The sequence below is a fragment of the Aquila chrysaetos genome, chromosome 11, assembly GCF_900496995.4.
Source record: "Aquila chrysaetos chrysaetos chromosome 11, bAquChr1.4, whole genome shotgun sequence".
In the NCBI taxonomy this organism is placed as follows: Eukaryota; Metazoa; Chordata; class Aves; order Accipitriformes; family Accipitridae; genus Aquila; species Aquila chrysaetos.
Window position 1 is genome coordinate 43,240,441 of NC_044014.1, and position 18,859 is coordinate 43,259,299.

At 46.1% G+C, this 18,859-nt stretch overlaps 1 protein-coding gene across 1 annotated transcript; it reads left to right on the forward strand.

Annotated features, from left to right (window-relative positions):
• Positions 1 to 7,216: 7,216 nt before the first annotated feature.
• Positions 7,217 to 18,859, forward strand: LPAR2 (lysophosphatidic acid receptor 2). Its single transcript, XM_030029590.1, has 3 exons — positions 7,217 to 7,470; positions 11,675 to 12,417; positions 16,289 to 18,859. The coding sequence occupies exons 1-3, from the start codon at positions 7,430 to 7,432 to the stop codon at positions 16,588 to 16,590; spliced, it is 1,086 nt and encodes a 361-aa protein (XP_029885450.1). The 5' UTR covers positions 7,217 to 7,429; the 3' UTR covers positions 16,591 to 18,859.

The following is an 18,859-nucleotide window of genomic DNA, read 5'->3' on the forward strand; positions in this document are numbered from 1 at the left end:
AGATATTTCTTAAAATTACCTCCAGAAGGAGAGTCTTTGCAAACAAGGACAGTTCAGGCCATTTATTAGCTGGAAACAGGTTTCATTCACAGGTGTTTCCTTCTGAACCATTAGCACTTCTTCATCGTTTGCCTCCCTAGAATATAAAGACAGGGATGAGGGGGCTGCTTGTAGTCTGGGGCTTTGATGGAGAAGTATGGGAGTTCAGTGGGATTTATTGCTGGTTTTCTGGGGCAGGCTTTTTCTAGGAGTTTTTATGCTTTGCAGAATCAATCCTCTAAGGGTAAGAAGTATTTGGTTATCAGGCTGTGCCCCTCAAAATGTTAAATGTGATAAAGTGTCTGTTATTTGTTAAAACTAATGCAAGTATTAGGTAGCATCACAAGAAGCTGGTTTATAGATTGGGGCCCCTTTGTAGATCACTTGCTGCTTGCTTTGAGAGGAGTCACTGGGGCAGATGTGCTCCCAGCAAGCTAAATCTCTGTGGTTTCTGTGCAGTGTGTATGCGTGTACACCCTTAGAGTATGTTGAGTGAATGTTTGCAAGGAGAGAATCTGTTACTGAATGTTTATGTCAGCAGGTAGGAAAGGCCTTTCCCTAGGTCAAGAAGGGGCCAGCAGAAGCAGCTATTTATAAAATGGCAACTACTGTCTTCCTGAGGCTAGCTTGGGCACAATTCAGGCTTCTATTTGGGTGGGAGATTTCATTCCTTAAGTAGAGCAATATTAACGTTACCCCTGCGCAGGGTGCTTCTGTGCTCAGTTATTGCTGAAGACCAGCACAGGCCATTATGTTCTGCCTTGCTATTCTAGCAGTTACCAGTAGGTACTAAATTTACTTTTATTCTTTCTTCTAAGATGTTTTGTTGTCTTGCACCATAGTGGGTGGCTTAGCAGCAGGAGTGGCTGTGTATGTTGTTTAGTGGCAAAGGAAATGGTTCCTATCTATACCTTGGACATTAACACATCTGGAATACTGCAGTGTATAAAATAAGTCCGTATTATTGCATTCTTGTTTTATTTTACTTTGAAAGCTGTCTTCCAACAGTCAATTAGCAGATCAGATGAGGCAGAGTGCTGGGTGGATGAGGTAGTGAAAAGTGAGCTCCTCTGCATGTCTTGCTGGGAGTTCATGCTGCTGCAGACAAACAGCTTTTGTTTTCTTCTTCTCTCTCCCTCCTGCCCCAGTATATTTTGTAATATTCTTGATTTTGTGAATGTACAGAGTAACAGTACCTATCACATATGGAAGATGGGAGAGCGAGTAAACCAGGTATATGAATTTCTGATCAGCTGAACTCCTACATTTGAAATTCAGAAAACACTTTGCTTGGGGAATTTTTGCTAAAGATGTGAGTTACAATGTGCTTCCATCCTTTCCTTTCTATTACAGGGCAGGCATACCCGTAGGTGTCATACACCTCAGGCCATTCAAGAAAAGCATGTGCAAAGGAAAGTCTGGAATGAACTAAATCAAATATGCATGTCTACCCATCCAGGCCCACAGCTTGTGGCTGGAATCCTTTCAGGGCACTGGCTGCTCTCCTCTATCATTTATTTTAAAAAAAGATGTGTAGAGCTGTAATTCAAGCTTTGCTTAGACAGCGAGTTTCAGATACTTGGCATCCAGGGCCCTGGAGATGGTCAGTTTTGTAGGTATCTTATAAGCGGGTTTCAAGGCAGTTGTATTTTTCAGTATAAATCTGTTTAATAAAGGAACATGTAGGCTTCCTATGCCCTTTACAGGAATGACTTGGTTAAGGGAATATTTTTCTTAGAAGGAGCAAGAGCTTTCTTGTTGCTTTTAATACCTTTGCAACAGAAGAAGGCATGGAAGCAAGCAACTGAAGTATTTTTCCACTAGAAACATGCCTAAAAGCTCAAGGCTTTAGGAAGTTAGTAAAATATCACCAAAAATGATCAGAAGTTCAGGATTAAGTGAACAAAAGCAGAAAAGACCATTTCATTTGTAACGGAAACCTTGAAGGTTATGGGCCAGACTGTGGCCTGAATCTACTGAAATCATTTTAGTTACCCCATGCTTACTGATATGTAAAGGGCAAACAGAATCTGGGCTCTGGTGGTGAAGGCAATGAAAACCAAATGGTTTTGGCTGCTGACCAGGCAGCTGGGTTTGCCTAGGAAAGACCTTGTGCTTAGACCAGGACTGCAGGACCAAGGCAGGACAGGAAAGGTTTGCTAGCTATTGCTTGAATGTGTTCAAGGGGTTTGGTGGGGGAAAGGCTTGGAAGGGAAGGGTTGTGCTGAACATACCTTTTGCTTGTTTAAAGTGGGGGTGTTGTAATTTTTTCCCCATGACCTCACTCTTGTGGGAGCTGATTCTTGAGAAAAAAACGTGAGACTTGCTAATGTGATTCAGTCCATTGATGAAGCAGTTGTGGGCATAATGAAACATCCCTGGAGTGAGCTGGAATCTTCACCTAACTGGGGAAAAAGCCATGTTGCTGCGAATTTTGCTTGACCAAGACCGCCCCAAAGGCTAACTCTCTGGAGGAAGTCGCATTTCTTCGAAGGGACAGATATTCCCTTTTCTTGCTCAGGGAGAGTAGCTGTGTGTCAGTCCCCGATGCTCTTGTTGAAGATAAAGCTGCAGTTGTGCTGCATCTGCTTATTCTGTAGCTGGAGGCTTTTCTGAATTGGTTTTGTTTTTTCTTTCTAGACTTAAGCAGAAAGGCATGTTAAATGCTTTTTATGACTCTCCAGCCATAAGCTGCAGGCATCTGACATTAAACCAAATGGAGACACAGGGGAAGTGGGTTTTCAGAAATAATCCCTATAAAAGCAAAGGCTGAGGCATGTGGAGCTTGAGTGCCTGTAAAGTTCCCTGACTTTCCAGCGAGTGCCAACTGAACAGGGAGACTTCATCTTGCTGGGTGCCAGCCAAGATCAGAGGAGTTCAGAGCAAGGCAGCGTGCAGCCTTCTTGCAAACGGAGACTGAGCTGAGGGCTGCCTGCATGTGGTTCACAGGAAGGGAATTTCCACCCAGTTTTGTTTTTATTGACAATAGTGCGAAATGCCAGATGAAATTATCTTTGGGTGAAGATGAGGCCGAGTCCCGCTTCATAAACACAGCATCCCGACTTGATTTTAACCTCACTGTGGCTTCTAATAATGTGACATCATTCAGGGGCCAAGCTATTCTTTCTCTGAACTGCTGTTTCTGCCTTCGGTATTGCTTGTCTCTGTGTAGGATAATCTCCTTCTTCCTGTGTGAATTAGGAGGAGCAGCAGCAGAGGGGCCCCTAGACCATCCCGACTCCAAACAAAACACCGCTGCAAATAACCCTCTCTTCCCTCCCCTACCCTGTTTTCTCTCCACTGCTGCAGAACAAATGTTTTCATCTTGGGAGAGTGCTGGGATAGCCAGTAACTGGGCAGAAGGAAGTTAGCCCACCAAAATCCATTTCCAGGATAGTTACCTGGGGCAGGTAAGAGTGGTAGTTTGCCAGGACATGGATGTGTTTGAGGGAATATCCCAGCTGTTTGTTTTTGGTTGTTTTTCCATCTTCTCTAACAAGGCAAAGGTGATGAGATCCAATGTTATGTTTTGCTGCAGTGGTCTCCGTGCTTCAATTTAAGGTGTTGTCTACAATATGGAAGATGCTTTAATTCTAAGTGTCCAAACGCAGTCAGAGCAAACCTTGGGAAGGTGAAAGGGGGAGAGGAGTTTTCCAGGGTCTTTGGGATTTGTTCTGGAGCAATTGATTGTAAATGGTTGCGAACTTGTTGGAGGAAAGGAAAATTCCTGTTGTAGGCAAGGCTGAAGTGGGCACGGATTTCTTCCCTACCTCTTTGTTGAAAAGTACTCTTTGATGCTGTAGGCTTGCAAACAACAGCTCTGCTCCGCCTCAGAGTTGGCTGCTTTTCAGCAGCAGTGGGTGTTATGAAATTCCTGCATTTTTAACACTGATGTATATGCTGCTTTCCATCGAAAGATTTGGCTGTTAGCTGAAGTTGTAAGAACCGTGTTGTCGTTTTGTTGTACTCGAGGGAGTGCTCCTCCCTGAGGGTTTGGGAATCTGGGCCAGTTGGGACTTGGGAAGTATTAATTTGAACAACTGGTTCTCTGCAGAGATCTGCTGGGGGAGAGATGATGACAGGACTCCTTCCAGAAGGTTTTTAACATTCTTTGGATTCCAGGAGAGGGGTCTCAGCAAAAAAAAAAAAACAAAAAAAACAACCCTTCAGATTGTCATCCATGGGAACAGTCACAGCTATAAGGCTTAAAGAAAAATATTGGCTTTAGGCTTGTTTGAAAATGCAGAATCTACTAAAACAATTAACTTCACTTTGAAAAACAGAAGTGTAATAAAGGGGAGGCAAACATCTGTTGTCTTTGGAAATGTTTCTCTACCAATTCTCTGCTGGGCACCAGAATGCGATCAGATCTGCCGCCTGCATCAAGATCAGGTTACTTGGTGACTCTGCTTGAGCAGCCTTTCTGCTTGGGGGGGAACAATGCTGCACAACACCCTATGAGCCCCTTCTGAACTGGTGGAAACAGGAAAACTCATGAAGCGATTGGAGGGGAAGGGGGGAGACAGAGGGGCTGGACAGGATGGGTATCTGGTCTCCTTGGTCTTGCCTGTGTTCAGCATCTGGTACTCAGTCCCAGTATTGTTGGAAGATATCTGAGCTCAGCCTTTAAGAAATCATTACACTGGCTGCAAAAGCTGATGTGAGGTTTTCAGGTGTGGTGAGTTTTGGGTTTGCAGGTAGCACCCTGAAAGTGTGAGGCTGTGCAGGGCCCAAACTCATGTAACATGTGGTTAGAGACACAAGCTAAATGGGTCTTGGTTCCTTCTAATATCCCCCAAACCCGAAAATAAACAGACTCCCAAATTTGTTATGCAGAGAAGCAAAGTTAGGTTTTTTTCTAGACAAAGGGACTAGAAAAATTGCTGTTATTAAGGTCAGGACCTTGAAACCTGAAATATTCTCTTGCCTCCATATGCACGCAGGTACAGTCTGTGACAGGCTTACGTGAGCCCTGCCCTGATCCAGTCTGACATTTCTTGTATCCCCCTCTGTCCTGACACTGGTGTGTGGGGACTGAGTTGCAAAAGCGCTTCTGACCCTTTGTCAGCACTGGGTGCTCCGAACTCGCTGGGTCTGTCTGACGCGCTGAGCTATTGTGATGGACTGTTGACACTTCAGTTGAAACCAGTTATGCTGGGCTGTTTTCCTGATTGCTCTGGGTGTTCCTTTATGAAAACGTTGCCTCTAAAGCACTTGCTGAGTGCCACTTTGAAACCTTAAAGGAACGAGTAAATCAAAAGTATTTTTAGACTGCTGCCATCCCAAACTGCACAGCTGCAGAGCACGTGTGACTTCGTAACTGTCTGAAGCCTATCGAAGCCCGTGCTGCTGCCAAACAGTTGCTCTGACCTGGGTTCTGCTTCTTGTGCACCAGCATGGAGAGTTGGATCAGTGACTTAAACCCGTTGCTGGCAGCACAAGTGCTGGAGCAGACCGAAGGGCGGGGTGGGGAAATGGGGGGGCTGTTTTATTGCAGCTTGGACTTGTGTCTCTGGTCTTAAACTAATAATGTAACCAAAAGGATAATAAATGCCTCATGGGAAGGTGAAGGATCTGCTCTGTGTCACTTTAGTAAGATGCTTCAAATTTGAAATTACTTCTTGTAACTACAATATTGTTGTAACTCTGTCTAGCTGCAGTAAGGACTTCTGGCTCTCTGTGTTAGGACCAGCTTTCTTGGTAAGTTGGTTGTTCTCTGCTATGAGAAAGCAAGCTTGTTAAACTATAGAATTTTATTTTATTTTATTTTTTCCAAGAAAGGACTCTGAGATACCTGTTAGTGCAACTTTTTTCTTCTTCTGCAAATGCATATGGAAATCTTGTGAAAGGCGCCTGTGCCCGGTAATGTCTTGTGGGTGGCATTACTGGCCTGAAGGTGCAGAATTTGTAAGCTGGTGGCAATGATCAGTTCTTTCTGAGTTTTTGTAGCTGTCATGAGCTTTCTAGCATGATTTTGGCCTTGGGAGGCTGCAGAATGTAGGGGTAGAATTTAGGAGGCCTGGTGCAATTTTGGCAGGACTCAGTAGTTACCCCTCTGCTATCTCTCTCAGCCTGTCCTATTCATCCATCTTTTCTTCTGCCAGTGTCACTACTGCTCTGTTTCCATTTATTGGCTGCCCTGCTCTGTTAATGTGTCCTTGGATCTTTGGCCCTATCTCTTTCCCCTTTGTGCTGGGTTGTCTTTGTAAATCTCCTGCCTCTTTTACATAACATTACTTGGCTCTGCCAAGCTCTACGGTGTATCTGACTGGCAGCAGATTAGGGTTGCGCTTGGTGATAACATTGTTCCTTGGGGAACAGATGATGGTAGGAGGAGGGTGGGAGAGTAGGAAATTGGAGCCGAATGGAAATTGCTGGGGCCTTTGCAAGAGCAGCAGGCATAAATCAAAATGAATGGATGTTGCGAACTCGTTTTTTTTCCTTCATAATTTATACAGCTATGGCTTGTTAGCACTAAGTGTGCTGTTGGTATTTGTATAGTACTTAGCAGGTAAGATAATCTCAGATGTGTCAAGGACTAGCTAGACTGACTTATCAGAAATGTGAGCTCTTTTTCTAGCAGTGACACGCACTTTTACCAAGTTATAGCAGGAAAGTCCTTTCCAGTCTGTGCCTCAGTTTCCCTCGTGTCTCACGACATCTCCTTCTCCCTGCTGCTTCCCTGTTTTCAAGCTTTCTTGCACTGCACTGGGCAAGTGTGGCTGCTGTAGGGGATGTGGGAGGCCGGATCCTGACCTGACAGTCCACTTGAGATGTGGGTGCTGTATTTGTAGGCTAGGAAAACAGCCTGCTGGTGCCAAGGGAAGACGGTTCCTCCACCATGGGATGACACCTGGTCATTTGGAAGATCTGCTCCCCTCCTGTGGTGGGGCAAAGGCTCCGGGGCAGCAGGCGAACCCTCACCACGGGGCAAACCGGTGGGGCGGGAGCACTGGGACCAGAGGGTACCAGTTCCCACAGAGCAGCACCTTGCCGGCAGGAACGGTTCACGGGGGTGATGCTGGTGGATCGGAGCTAACTCGTTCCAGCCAGAACCGGAGGTGCTTGGAAAGTGGCTTTGGCCTCCATGAAGGCGGCAAGGATTCGGGTTACAGCTCCTGGGTCTCCTGGAAGGACCCGCCTAGGGGAGGACCCAAGGAGGGACGGGCTCATCGGAGCTCTTGCAAACTTGCCTCCCAGGAGCCAGTGTTTCGGAGCGGTCCGTGATGGACTCTGAGGCTGTAACGCTTGTCTGAAACTTTCCTGTAAGGCACTTGGCTTTTTTTTTTTTTTTTTTTTTTTTCCCCTTGCTTGGAAAGCACCTCTGCCCTCCAGAGATGGGGATCTCCTTGCTGGATAGCTGCTCTGGTTTCCTGTGGTGGGGAGACCAATGCTAAATGTCAAGTTTGGATGCGGTGGTTGTGCTTTCAGGTAAGAACGCTATTCTGTGGAGTAAAAGCTTGTACTGTTTATGGCTTAAAAATATAGCAGTGGTTTGAATGTTTGGCCACGTAAATCCGTGTGCAGTGGACATGGGCAAAACAGGTTGGATTTGAGTCCCTGTGAGCCTTCATAGGTCCATTGTTCTGTCTTCATCAACGCTGATTGTGGTTATTAGTGGGAGCATAAATTCAGCCATTCATCCCTGTTCACTTCTACACTAGGCTGGCTGTCGGTTTGTTAACAAGTGTTGAATGTCTTCCCAGATCTCAAGGAGCTGACTAGCATTTTCCACTTTTGCAAGCAAGAGGAAATGGAGAAGGGAGGACACTTACACCTTTACTTTCTGTGTAAAAGGACTCTGAACTTACCGTGAACCTGGGGTGGTAATTAACTGAGTAAGAAGGGAGCCGGTGTATGCGCATGGATAACGCTGGCAAGGAGAAAAGATGCGTTCTGCGCTCATTTTGTGTGGTGGTTGCTTCCTACCAAACTGCAAAAGCTGTACTCGATTTTAAGGGGGGAGACTTGAGCAGAGTTTGAGGTAGTGTGATTAGAGAAGAGGCTGTGTTTGCGTATTGCTCAAGGAGAGGGGCTGCTGAATTGTTGCAGCAGTAACTAGAGTCTTGTTTTACCGAGTAAACAATGCTAGTAAGGAAAAATCTTGTAAGATCCTGCTGAGGAGTGTAAGGCCATGGAAGGGGGTTGCTCGGACACTGAACAATAGACTCATCCAGCTCCTTTGTGCATCATGGCACCAGCCTGACTTTCTATCTGCTTGCTGCTATGGGCAGGGTGTTTCTCTTCCCCCGGCACTGCCTGTTAAATTTTGATTTGTGGCATTGTCTGCCCTTGATGCCAAGCTCCAAGGTCAGTTTTCTAATTGCAGGGTAGTGGTGAAATGGCACACAAGCTCCCAGAACCAGTCACAAGCATTAACCTGTCAGTCCCTCCTGGACCCCACCCAGCTCACAGTATTGCACAGATTTAGTTTGTAACCTACGCACATTGTAGAGGGATTTGCAACTCTCAGGCTTTTCCCTGCACTCTAACTGGGTCTTGCTTAAAGAAGCATTTCAGGCATTGTCATTAGGATTAATGCTGAGGGGCTGTTTCTCTAGATTTGAGTATTACACATGCAGAACACAGCTCCTTTGTGGGTTTGCACAGCTCTAATCCCCTCCCCCAGTAAACATACCATTGAACCAGTACTTGTATAATGCTTTGAAAAAAGTTCCCAATTTGCCAGGAGGAAGTTTATGGGGCCTGTCATAGCTGTGGGATCTTTAAAATTTGCAACAAAATAAGATTGGTCTCCATAACTTAGTGGCAATTTTAAAGCTAGTCTTATCTGGATTAAATTTGTCTTGGTGTCAGCTCAAAAATTACTGAGATTAAGACCTAGATCCATCAACATGTTATTTCACTGTGGTATTTTAATGTTCCTGAAAAATTGAAGTGTCATGTGAGCTGTCTTTGTGCTACACTGTGCATAGGGAAGTGCCTGTTCCGTTATGATCTTCATCGTATCAGTTAAACTTTTATAACTGGGGGGGGGGGGCGGGGGGAACACTTACGCTACTTCAGCAAAAATGTGAATGGGATTAAATGGCATTTGAAACCTGCTTGTTCATGTGGCTGGACAGTGTTCTCCAAACCCTGATACCGCTTTCGTTTCTTTCCCCCTTTCTTCCCTGGGCATCCACATGTGTAGTCTTAAAAAGGTGAAGTGACTTACCTAACTTCAGCAGTAATTTCCTTTTTTATTTGGGAGTAAAGCTTTCAGAAATGTTTAGAGGAAACTCTTTTGCTTAAGAATGGCCTAGCCTTTGATTTGGTGCCTCCCCAGATACACCGAATGAAGGTGGTCACCCACCTGCCTGTGATTCACAGCGGTTGCATTTGTCCTGTTCCTAGGCTTTCCTCCCTTGTTCTTCTGTTGCTTTCCCTGTTTGAGCCAAAATACTCTCAAGTTATCTGCCAAGTCACTACATGGTATCTCTGCAGATCCCACTTGGTTGCCTTCATCCCGTGCGCTGCGTTTGGACTGCATGATTCCTGAACAGCTCTACAGCTTGAGATCTACAAACATCCCATGACCTGAAAAGAAAGGAAAGATGGACTTGTTAATGTAGTACTAGCACACGACTCCATCCCCTGGGGCAGGTTGATTCCTCTTCTGCCTCCTTGTCCTTTTTTCCTCACCAATATTTGTAAAAATAGTATTTCCCTATTCAGCAGACTTTCAAGTGAATTAGTTCAGTTGTGTAGCTTTCTCGCCTTATGGTAAAGACAGCCCTATGCTGAAGCAGGCTGATACAGAGCCCATTATGGCAGCGGAGATCAAAAGTTCAGCTGCAGGTATGATAGGGTTTTCCTGGCTCGGCCATCTTGTTTGCACAACTTGGCATGTGTGCAGGCAGAGGTAGGTGCGGTGCAGGTGATAACAAGCTGGCCTGCCTGCAAAGATCTCTCCTCCCTGTTACTAACAGCAGCCTTGCTGCTATGCCGAGAGCTCCTGCTGAAGTGTCCCAGAAAACTCTGCTGCCTAGAGAGTGGAGGAACATGCAACTAATTAGAGCCCCTGAGCTGTGTTTTGGTTTCGGGGGTGATTAAAGTGAATTGTGAGTCGGGCACTTTGGGTTTTCTCCCTGTCTGAAGAGGATTGTACTCTTGCTGTGTGGTCTGTGGTAAGCTTCCTCTAAAATGAGGGTGATAGTTGAGCTCATGAGAGGACAGGGAGAACCAGTGACTTCATGTGCGGAACGCACCAGGGTAAGGAAAAACTGTGTCATTTTTCAGCACCTCAATGCCACAAGGAAGGAGGCTCCAAACTGGGTTTGCCCATCCCAGTGGGAACCGCAGCCAGCCCTGACTTGAGATTTCCAAGCTCTTGGTTAGGAAAGGAACATGAACATCTGCTGTGGGGTGTGATGATCGGGCTTCTGCTCATCCCTTGGGTTTGTTCATGGTGCTGTATCTTTTCATGTTTTCATTTTTTTTTATGGACAAGTAGCACAGTTAACACCTGCTCAATTACTGGGTTTAAATTCTGACTCTGTAAGGTAAAACATCCTTTAACTTAACCTGCTGCTTCATGTTTGGCTGTCCACAGGACAGGAAGTTAGATTACCAGAGGTATATGGGCTTCGAAAATTAATGTTTAACGTTATGATCCAGATGAATGGCTTGTCTGGTCTTGCTCCCAGAAATGCCGAGTGTGTCAAAGAAATGTGAAGAGTCCTTCTTGAGACTTAAACATCTTTTCCTATCAAGTTTTTCCACTGACTTCAATGAATTTTGAATTGCAGCCTTGTTCCAGACCTGGGAGGGAAGAAGGGAGTTGCCTCCCTTGTTGCACAGGTGACTTACTGGGTGATACTCTGAAGTTTATACTGTGGGTGCTGACCCCACACACTGTTGTGTAGTCTGGAAGTGCTGCAGGGGTTCCAGATGATCCGGCTCTTCCAGAGATCCAGCCCCACAGTTGTTATGTGCTGACTTTTTGCTGCTGTTTACTTTTCAGGGCCAAGGAGTTTGTTTCTGCCCAGCTCTTTGCCTCTCGGCAAAGTTTGGGAAGTACTCACCTGTTTTGGAAGGATCGGCAAGCGCTGCGCATAGAGCAGTGTTCGGAAGCAGCTGTGCATTACATTAGCCTTTAAGCAATAAAACTACCCAGGAAAGATGAGATATGTGTGCTCACTGAACCAGAAGCAGGAGTCCTGGGGACTGCAACAGCTGCAGAGGCTCAGAGTCTTCATCAGAGTGTTGTTTAGTGATTGACTGATAAACCTTCTTTGCTGCTGCTTTGTTTTTACATTTTTGAAGTAGGACATCTGGGACAACAGAAATAGTTTTGTCTGTCATCCCCATGAAGCTGCGTGGGCGGGACAGGGAGAATCTCTTATCAGATCTGGCAAACCTTATCTCCTCCCATGAATGTTCAAGGTTTTGCTGCATCCTCAATATGGCTTTGAGGACAGATGAGGACTTGGCGTGTGAGATGTGTAGCTCTGTCTCGAATACAGAAGTGGTTTTCTGTTGCTCGTGTGGTTGTTCCTCTGTGTTTCAAGCTCCTCCCTGCCTCCATCTGTGTCAAAGGCATTATCGTAATGCTCAGCATCTCCCTGGCTTGTAATAGTTGTATGTGTGTGTGCGGGCACAACGAGCTAACGATACTCTCGTCCCTCTTTAGGACAGCAGCAATGAAGCACTGTTTTTACAATGAGACTGTGGGGTTCTTCTACAACAACAGCCGCAAAGAGCTGACCACATACTGGAGGACGAAGGATGTCCTGGTAGTTGCCCTGGGCCTGACAGTGAGTGTCATTGTGCTCCTGACCAACCTGCTGGTCATCACTGCTATCATCATCAACCGGCGTTTCCACTACCCCATCTACTACCTGCTGGGGAACTTGGCAGCTGCTGACCTCTTTGCTGGCATCGCATACATGTTTCTCATGTTCCACACGGGACCTAGGACAGCAGAGCTCTCCCTGAAGACCTGGTTCATCCGTCAGAGCCTGCTGGACACCAGCTTGACAGCCTCTGTGGTGAACTTGCTGGCAATCGCTGTAGAAAGGCACCAGACTGTTTTTACTATGCAGTTACACAGCAAAATGTCCAACCAGCGTGTGATGATCCTCATCTTCTGTATCTGGGTCACGGCTCTGCTCCTGGGGCTCATCCCATCCTATGGCTGGCACTGTCTCTGCGCCCTGGAGAAGTGCTCCAGCATGGCACCGCTCTACAGCAGGAGCTACCTGACCTTCTGGGCCATCTCCAACCTGGTCATCTTCCTGATCATGGTGGTTGTGTACACACACATCTTCATCTATGTCAAAAGGAAGATGACACGGATGTCCAAGCACACTAGCTTCCACCCCCGCTACAAGGAGACCATGATCAGCCTTGTCAAGACGGTCACTATTATCCTAAGTAAGTCTACTTGCTGTAGTCAATCTAAATGATGCTTTGATCCTCCATCCTGGGTTGTGTGGGGTTGGTGAGGTGAATGTGCTCGGGACAACATGGAAGATCGGGAAGTGACATTCTGCTTCCCTGGTCTCTGAAGCTGCTGGGGTGATGGTTTGGTTTGGCTGCTGAGGAGCTCGACGGTTTCGGGACTCTGCATGAATTCTGTGTGAGCTGTAATAGGAGCAACCTGGCAGACAGAGGGGAGGGCAAGCTCCTGAATCTCTTGCCCTCTGCTCCTCTGGTTAGCAGAGACAAGAGGAACTTGGTAATATCTGACTTCTCTAAGTGCAGGTGCTTTGGGCACAGAAGCAGCTCTTCTATGTGCTCAACTCCTAGTATGCTTCCCCCATAGAAGGGTAGAATGGAATTAGGAGCTATAATCAGGCCTTGATCAAGAAACAGCACTTAGTTCATCCTTTATTAAAGGATGGAGAGAGGCTTGGGGCAGTTATTACAAGGTGATGGGGAAAGAGAATGAGGGAGTTGCATCCAAATTCCTTACTGTTTACTGGAACAAAGCACTGAACTCTGTTCAGATATTATTTTTTTTTTTTGGAGCGGCTCAGTACAAGGTCTCAATCTGCTTGGGTAACTACATCCATGGGAACTCTCAACTCTTAGTTCGAGCTGCTCTCGTGAGCTTGGGATCTCCAGCAGAGTGCTAACTGCCTGTCAGTCTGTCTGCATCTGCAGTCTGTAGTGCAAATAAGAGCAGATCAGTGACTGGAAGTGGTTGGCGCTCAGGCTCTGCCTCTGCAGGATATTTAACTTTCTTTGGATATGTGCTCTTCTGCCCAGTGCTGCGCATCTAACAGCGGAGGCTGGTGCCTGTATTGCGCTTTCAACAGCTTATGACTCTGATTTCTTTAATCTGTTTTTTGCCTTATGCTTTAATGGTCTAACAACCTTTCTTTAAAGTGAAATAAATCAATGCGCTCAGATCTTCCGCAACCCAGCTCGACTCTGGGCCTACGGTCACAACCCCTTGCTTGCAAATCTTCCCTGATAAGCGCAGAATTTGCTCCGTCAGGAAAACCTTGTAGCTGCAAACAAAGACTACTCCCTTGTGAACTCCCGCTGGCAAAGCAGGGCTCAGCAGGGGAGGGGAGCAGGGTGGGAGCAGTGTGGGGGGGCTGTCGGACTGCTTGGTGTGTCCCTGCTCGGGGGCATGCCGGCTTGCCGGGTCCTGTTGCAACTTGTGAGCATCGAAACTAGAGTTTTCTGCCTGTTCCTGCCTTTCCTGTGATGTCGTCTTCCCTGCTTTGCAATCTCTCCATCTCTTGCATGCAGCTGGGAGTTCATTACTGCCTTGGAGCTGATCAGATGCTGCACAGAGGGTCAGAATGATTCACTTCATATATTTTACACAGTCCACAGTGGAGAGAAGTTGTTTTGTTCCCCCTTCCTTCCCAAACAGTATCAGAGGGTCACCCTGTGGTGTCAGCAGGACTGTTTAATTTTATGGAGCTTCACAATATCAACTGGAAGAGGGTTGGCTGGATGGGGATGCCAGCCAAGAAGGAAAAAGCAATTCACGCTTGGTGCATCACCTTGTTTTGGGAGATCCCTTTCCTCTTGATGTCCCCCCTTCTGGCTTGGCCTGTCTGCCTTTGTCTTCTGCCTTGAGTGAGGAAAATGCTTGGGTCAGAGGTGGCTCAGAAGAGCTGCTGTGGTTTCACGGGGAGTTGGGACTGGTGTCCGAAGATGGACAGAGTGGGGAGGGAACCTAATGTGGAAAGTTGAGGGAGACTCAGGAGTACATCAGGCCTTTGGGACTCTTGTAACCAAAGGGGTTTTCCCTTCCTCTGCAGAGCAGCGTCGGAGAGAAGCAGCAGTCGGTTCTGTACGGGTCCCTTGCACAGGAGGGAACAAGGGAGAGAATTACTCAACTCTGGGAAAATACCTTTCTGTTTGCATTCAGCGTACAGAAAGTTGAGACTGCAGAGGGTTTTTTCCCCTCCCTGTGAAAGCCCTGGTGTAATTCTTTCTCCACCCTCTCATTCCCCAGCCTTCTGCAAACTTGGACTCTGCACAGAGGAATACTTTGCGCCTTATGCATCAGAGGGTGTAGCTGTTGGTGAGTGTGTGAGGAAGTCGAGGGTGCGGTAGGAGCTGTCTCTGTGTGCCACTTCATTGCAAGGCAAGGTAGCAGCGGTTGATAATCCTGCAGGTCCTGGGCATTAAGAACAGGTCTAGGAGCTGACCTGGAAACCAGTAATAAGTCCAAGGTACATCTGGGAACTAGGAGCAAATTTTCCCACAGACCAGTTGAGTGACTCAGGATGTGATGATGACCAAACCACAGGGCAGAGTTGTTAGTGACCATGCTGTGTTAGATTATTAGGAGTTCAGGCTTCCTTCTGAATACTTTAGCTTCCATTAGGGAGCAAGGAAATCAGCTGGATTTGCAGGCGAAGGCCCCAAACTTTTTAGGTACCTCTTTTTGTTTTTCCCCTCTCATCTTTACTGTTCCTCTGGCTTTACTTAGTGCTGCTGGGAGCCACTATTTAGAGAATCTGGCTTGCCTTGTGGATGCTGAAAACCTGCCTAAAAAAGTTACATCACTAAACAAGGAGGTCGGGTTCCTGCAGGCTCACTCAAGATAGAAGTATTGGACATTCCTTCATGACAACCAGGAATCTATTTTGTATATTTGCTAAATTTAAAGGGGGTAAAGTCATGTCTGCAAGTGTGGGGAAAGCTGCCTGGCCCAGATGCGTGGCTGCTGTGCTGACCTTCTGGGAGCGTGATTTGCTTAAATAAAAAGGGTTACCTGATGCAGTGGCCTGAAATTGGCTGGGAACACTCCCAGAAACCCCGGAGATCCCTCCCAAGTGTTCCTTGGACTTTTCACCAGTGCAGCATTTCACTCAATAACAGCTTTAAATTCAGCCTTTCGGTTTTGGTGCAGCTCCTCTGGCTGTTGTTCTTTCCTGACAGATGTTTTTCAGTAAAGGGTGTAGTTCCAAAGTTCCCAGAAAGTCTTGTTCTTTTCCACCCTTTCCCAGAAGGCACAGCAGGGTGCAGTTCCTGTGCTTTAAGATACAACCTTATGTATGACTTCCAGGAGCACTGATGGGCGAGTGCTCCATTTACGTCAGCCTTAAAATCATGACCACAAAAAGGGCTTTAGGAGCCGCAGGCACCTCCCACTCCGTCATGCAAAACAGCAATTACCCTTTTGCCAAAGAGCTTTGCAGGTGGTGGCAAGAACATAGTATCAGCCCAACTGAATCAGTGGTGGAGTTTGTCCAGCTCAGTCCTGGCGTTGGCCAGCCCATTGCTTGGCTATTTTCTGCTCAGCGTATAACTGTGTGAGAGAGACTTCATTGGAGTGCCCCAATTGTTGGCCAGGACTCTTCTAAACTCATGCTGTTAACTAAAGCCCCCATAAACCATATGGACAGTGGAGGTTATTTCGGTCAAGATGTATCACCCTGGCTCTTCCCTAATTTTATGACCTGCTTCCCTTTTTGGAGGGGGTGGCACGTAACTAGGAAATGTGGAGACTTTATCTTCATTCTGTAAATGTAACGATGGGGACGAGAGGAGGTAAGTGAAAGTACTTGGAAGTGTTGTTCTGAGTGAAGGGGATGGGGAAGGTGGAGAGGAAAGCCAATGCCTCCATTTTTAGTATTTGCTGATTGAATCCTTGGTCTTCCTCCAAAGCAAAAATATAGTGAATCTAGTGGGGGTGGGGGGGGGGTTGTCCCTATTTAACTTTTTTTTCATGAGATAAACCACTAGTGATTCCATTGAACATCTTTATGGTGAATGACTGGGCAGGGCCAGGAAGCTGCTTTTTCTCTAACAGAGGTTCTTCTCTCCCCAGGTGCTTTTGTTATCTGCTGGACTCCAGGACAAGTTGTGCTCCTCCTGGATGGCTTGGGCTGCAAGAGCTGCAATGTTCTAGCGGTGGAGAAATACGTCCTTTTGCTGGCAGAGATCAATTCGTTGATAAACGCTATTGTCTACTCTTACAGGGACAACGAGATGCGTAGCACCTTCCGGAGGATCCTCTGCTTTGTGTGTTATAGGAATTCCAAATACACCCCCACGGTGGTGAAGTTAAACACCACAGACCGCAGAACACTTTCTCAGAACGGGCACTTTACTGTGGATTCCTCTATTTAGCTCTTGATCAGAGACAAGCATGGTGCTGAACAGTGGCTGCTTTCTGAGCAAAAGAGCAGAGGCTAAGAGCGACCTGCTTCTAAAGCAGTAGAGACTTCTTTTATGTGCTCAAGCATAAATATTTCTATAGAAACTTGTCATCGATAAAGGACAAGGTGCTTTTAAGGAACTGCTGGATGGTGCGTTATTTAGGACAAACATACTTTGAGTAGTATTCTTATTAAAGACTGCTATTTCTAATGCAAAGTTGATTTAATTTAGCAGCATCTAGAAGTATGCTATGTGCAACAAGAATCTCGTGTGATCTCTCAGTGAGCAAAGTATTTTCTTGGTACGTCAGTATTACTGCCTTCAGAAATAGTCATTCCAGTGGTAGCGTACTCCAAAGAGCCAAAGCTCTTCAGCTTTATGTGTTGCTTCCTAAACAGAGCTGCTTAGTGTTTCCCCAGAGAGTCTTATTCAGTTCGTGTTCCACCTGCTTCAGAAATTATATTCTTCTTAAGGCCTCTTCCGAGAGGAATCTGTTTGAATTGTTTCCTGAGAAGCAGATTCCTGCTTTCCTAAGTGTCCGTTACTGAATTTCAAAGTATTCTGGGCTTTTGGAGGATGTCTTAGGAGCACCTAATTCTTTCCTAAAATGGAGAGTGGTGCTGTAACTCACTGCAGTTGTGTTTGTGTTCTGCTAAGTGATACCATGTGGTATTCACAAGTTCATTGCCTATTCATAAATGTGGAGTGAGTCATGTTCCCATTAAACCATCTTTCTACTCGCTGAAAGCCCTTTGGGACAGGTTTAGGTTGGATTCCAAGGCAATCAGCATTTTTGCCTTAGGTTTTAATGTGCAGTTTGTACCTTAATACTCAAATGCCCAAATAATGTGTTAATAGTCTGTTCAAATGTAGTCTTTCTCTCAGCAAACCACCATAAGAAATTAGCAATATTAATTAATTAATATTAGTGCACGTAGGATCTAGTTTTCTGAGTAAGTCCATTGGCTGCATCTGACATGCAATGTAAACTGTCACTCTTGATTGCGAGGCCAGACTGGAGGGCAGAGGCTCTGCTGGCGGAAGAATATTCGTGGCTGAGAAACTGTAAATGCTTCTCCAGGTTTCCTTCACACTATTAAACTTTAACAGTGTGAATGTGTCTGTGACAGTCCAAAATTGAGAGTTAGTTGTTCACCATGGGCTTCTGTGAGAGCAGGGAGAGGCTAACAGAAGGCAGGTTTTGGAATATTGTCTAAATTTATAATTTTTTTTTTTGTTAATAAAACAGCTCTGTTCTGTCAGTTGATCAGCTTCCTGACTGATCACCTCAGTTGGCTTTGCAGAGAAGACAACTTACTGGAGGCATTGTTACTCAGATGTGTGTGTATGGACTTCTTCTTGCAGAACATGGTCAGGAAGTGACAGTGTTAAGGTGACAGTCTCCTGGATTGACTAAAACAGTCCTGGAATATGGTTCCCATCTCCATGTCCCAGAGACTTTTTGAATAAATATTTTGTCCTGGGTTTTAGAAAAGACTTGGAATTTTTCCCATGTCCCCACTCTGAAGCCCTGGGAAAAGTGACATCCTCCAGTTGTGTGATGTGATGCTGGAAGGGAGGGATACTGGCCTGTGTGCTTGCATCCATTGTGACTCGCTGCGCAGCGGCCCTGCTACTGATCTGCCTCCTAGGTAGGTTGCCTTTGAGAGCATCTTGCAGGGCTGTGCACGTGTGGCTGGAGGGGTTATAGCCTCCAGAAAGAGCGTGGAGAGAACTGGAGGAAGTAATTTTCAGCCAGCCATCTGCAGCCAGAGCAGGGAGTAAGGCCACAGCCTTGGTCCATTGCTTGCAAACACCAGACTTGGCTGGTTTGGGGAAATTTCACACTATTAAAGCATACCAGGTGGTAGGGCTAAGAGAAGGCGTAATTTTATTTTTATTGCCAAAGATGACTTCTAGTTACTTTTACTTTCCCTGGCAAATACTGTTATTGGGATACAGGTACACACTGCAGTGGAAGCAGGTGGTGAATTAGCAGTAGCTGAAGGAAGACAGTAATAGCAAACACCTGGAAAGCTGTTACTGGGAGGACAGAACAAACTTAGATCTTCTCTTTCTGCTTTCCTGAACATCCCTAAAGCAGGAAGTGCACGAGTCCTACTTCATGCAAAGCTAATTTTACAATTAAATACATGCCAAACTCTGCCTTTCTTTTATTAACAAAGGGGGAAGGAGAAAATATGAAAGTTCATATTGTCTCGGTGTGGGATTAATACCA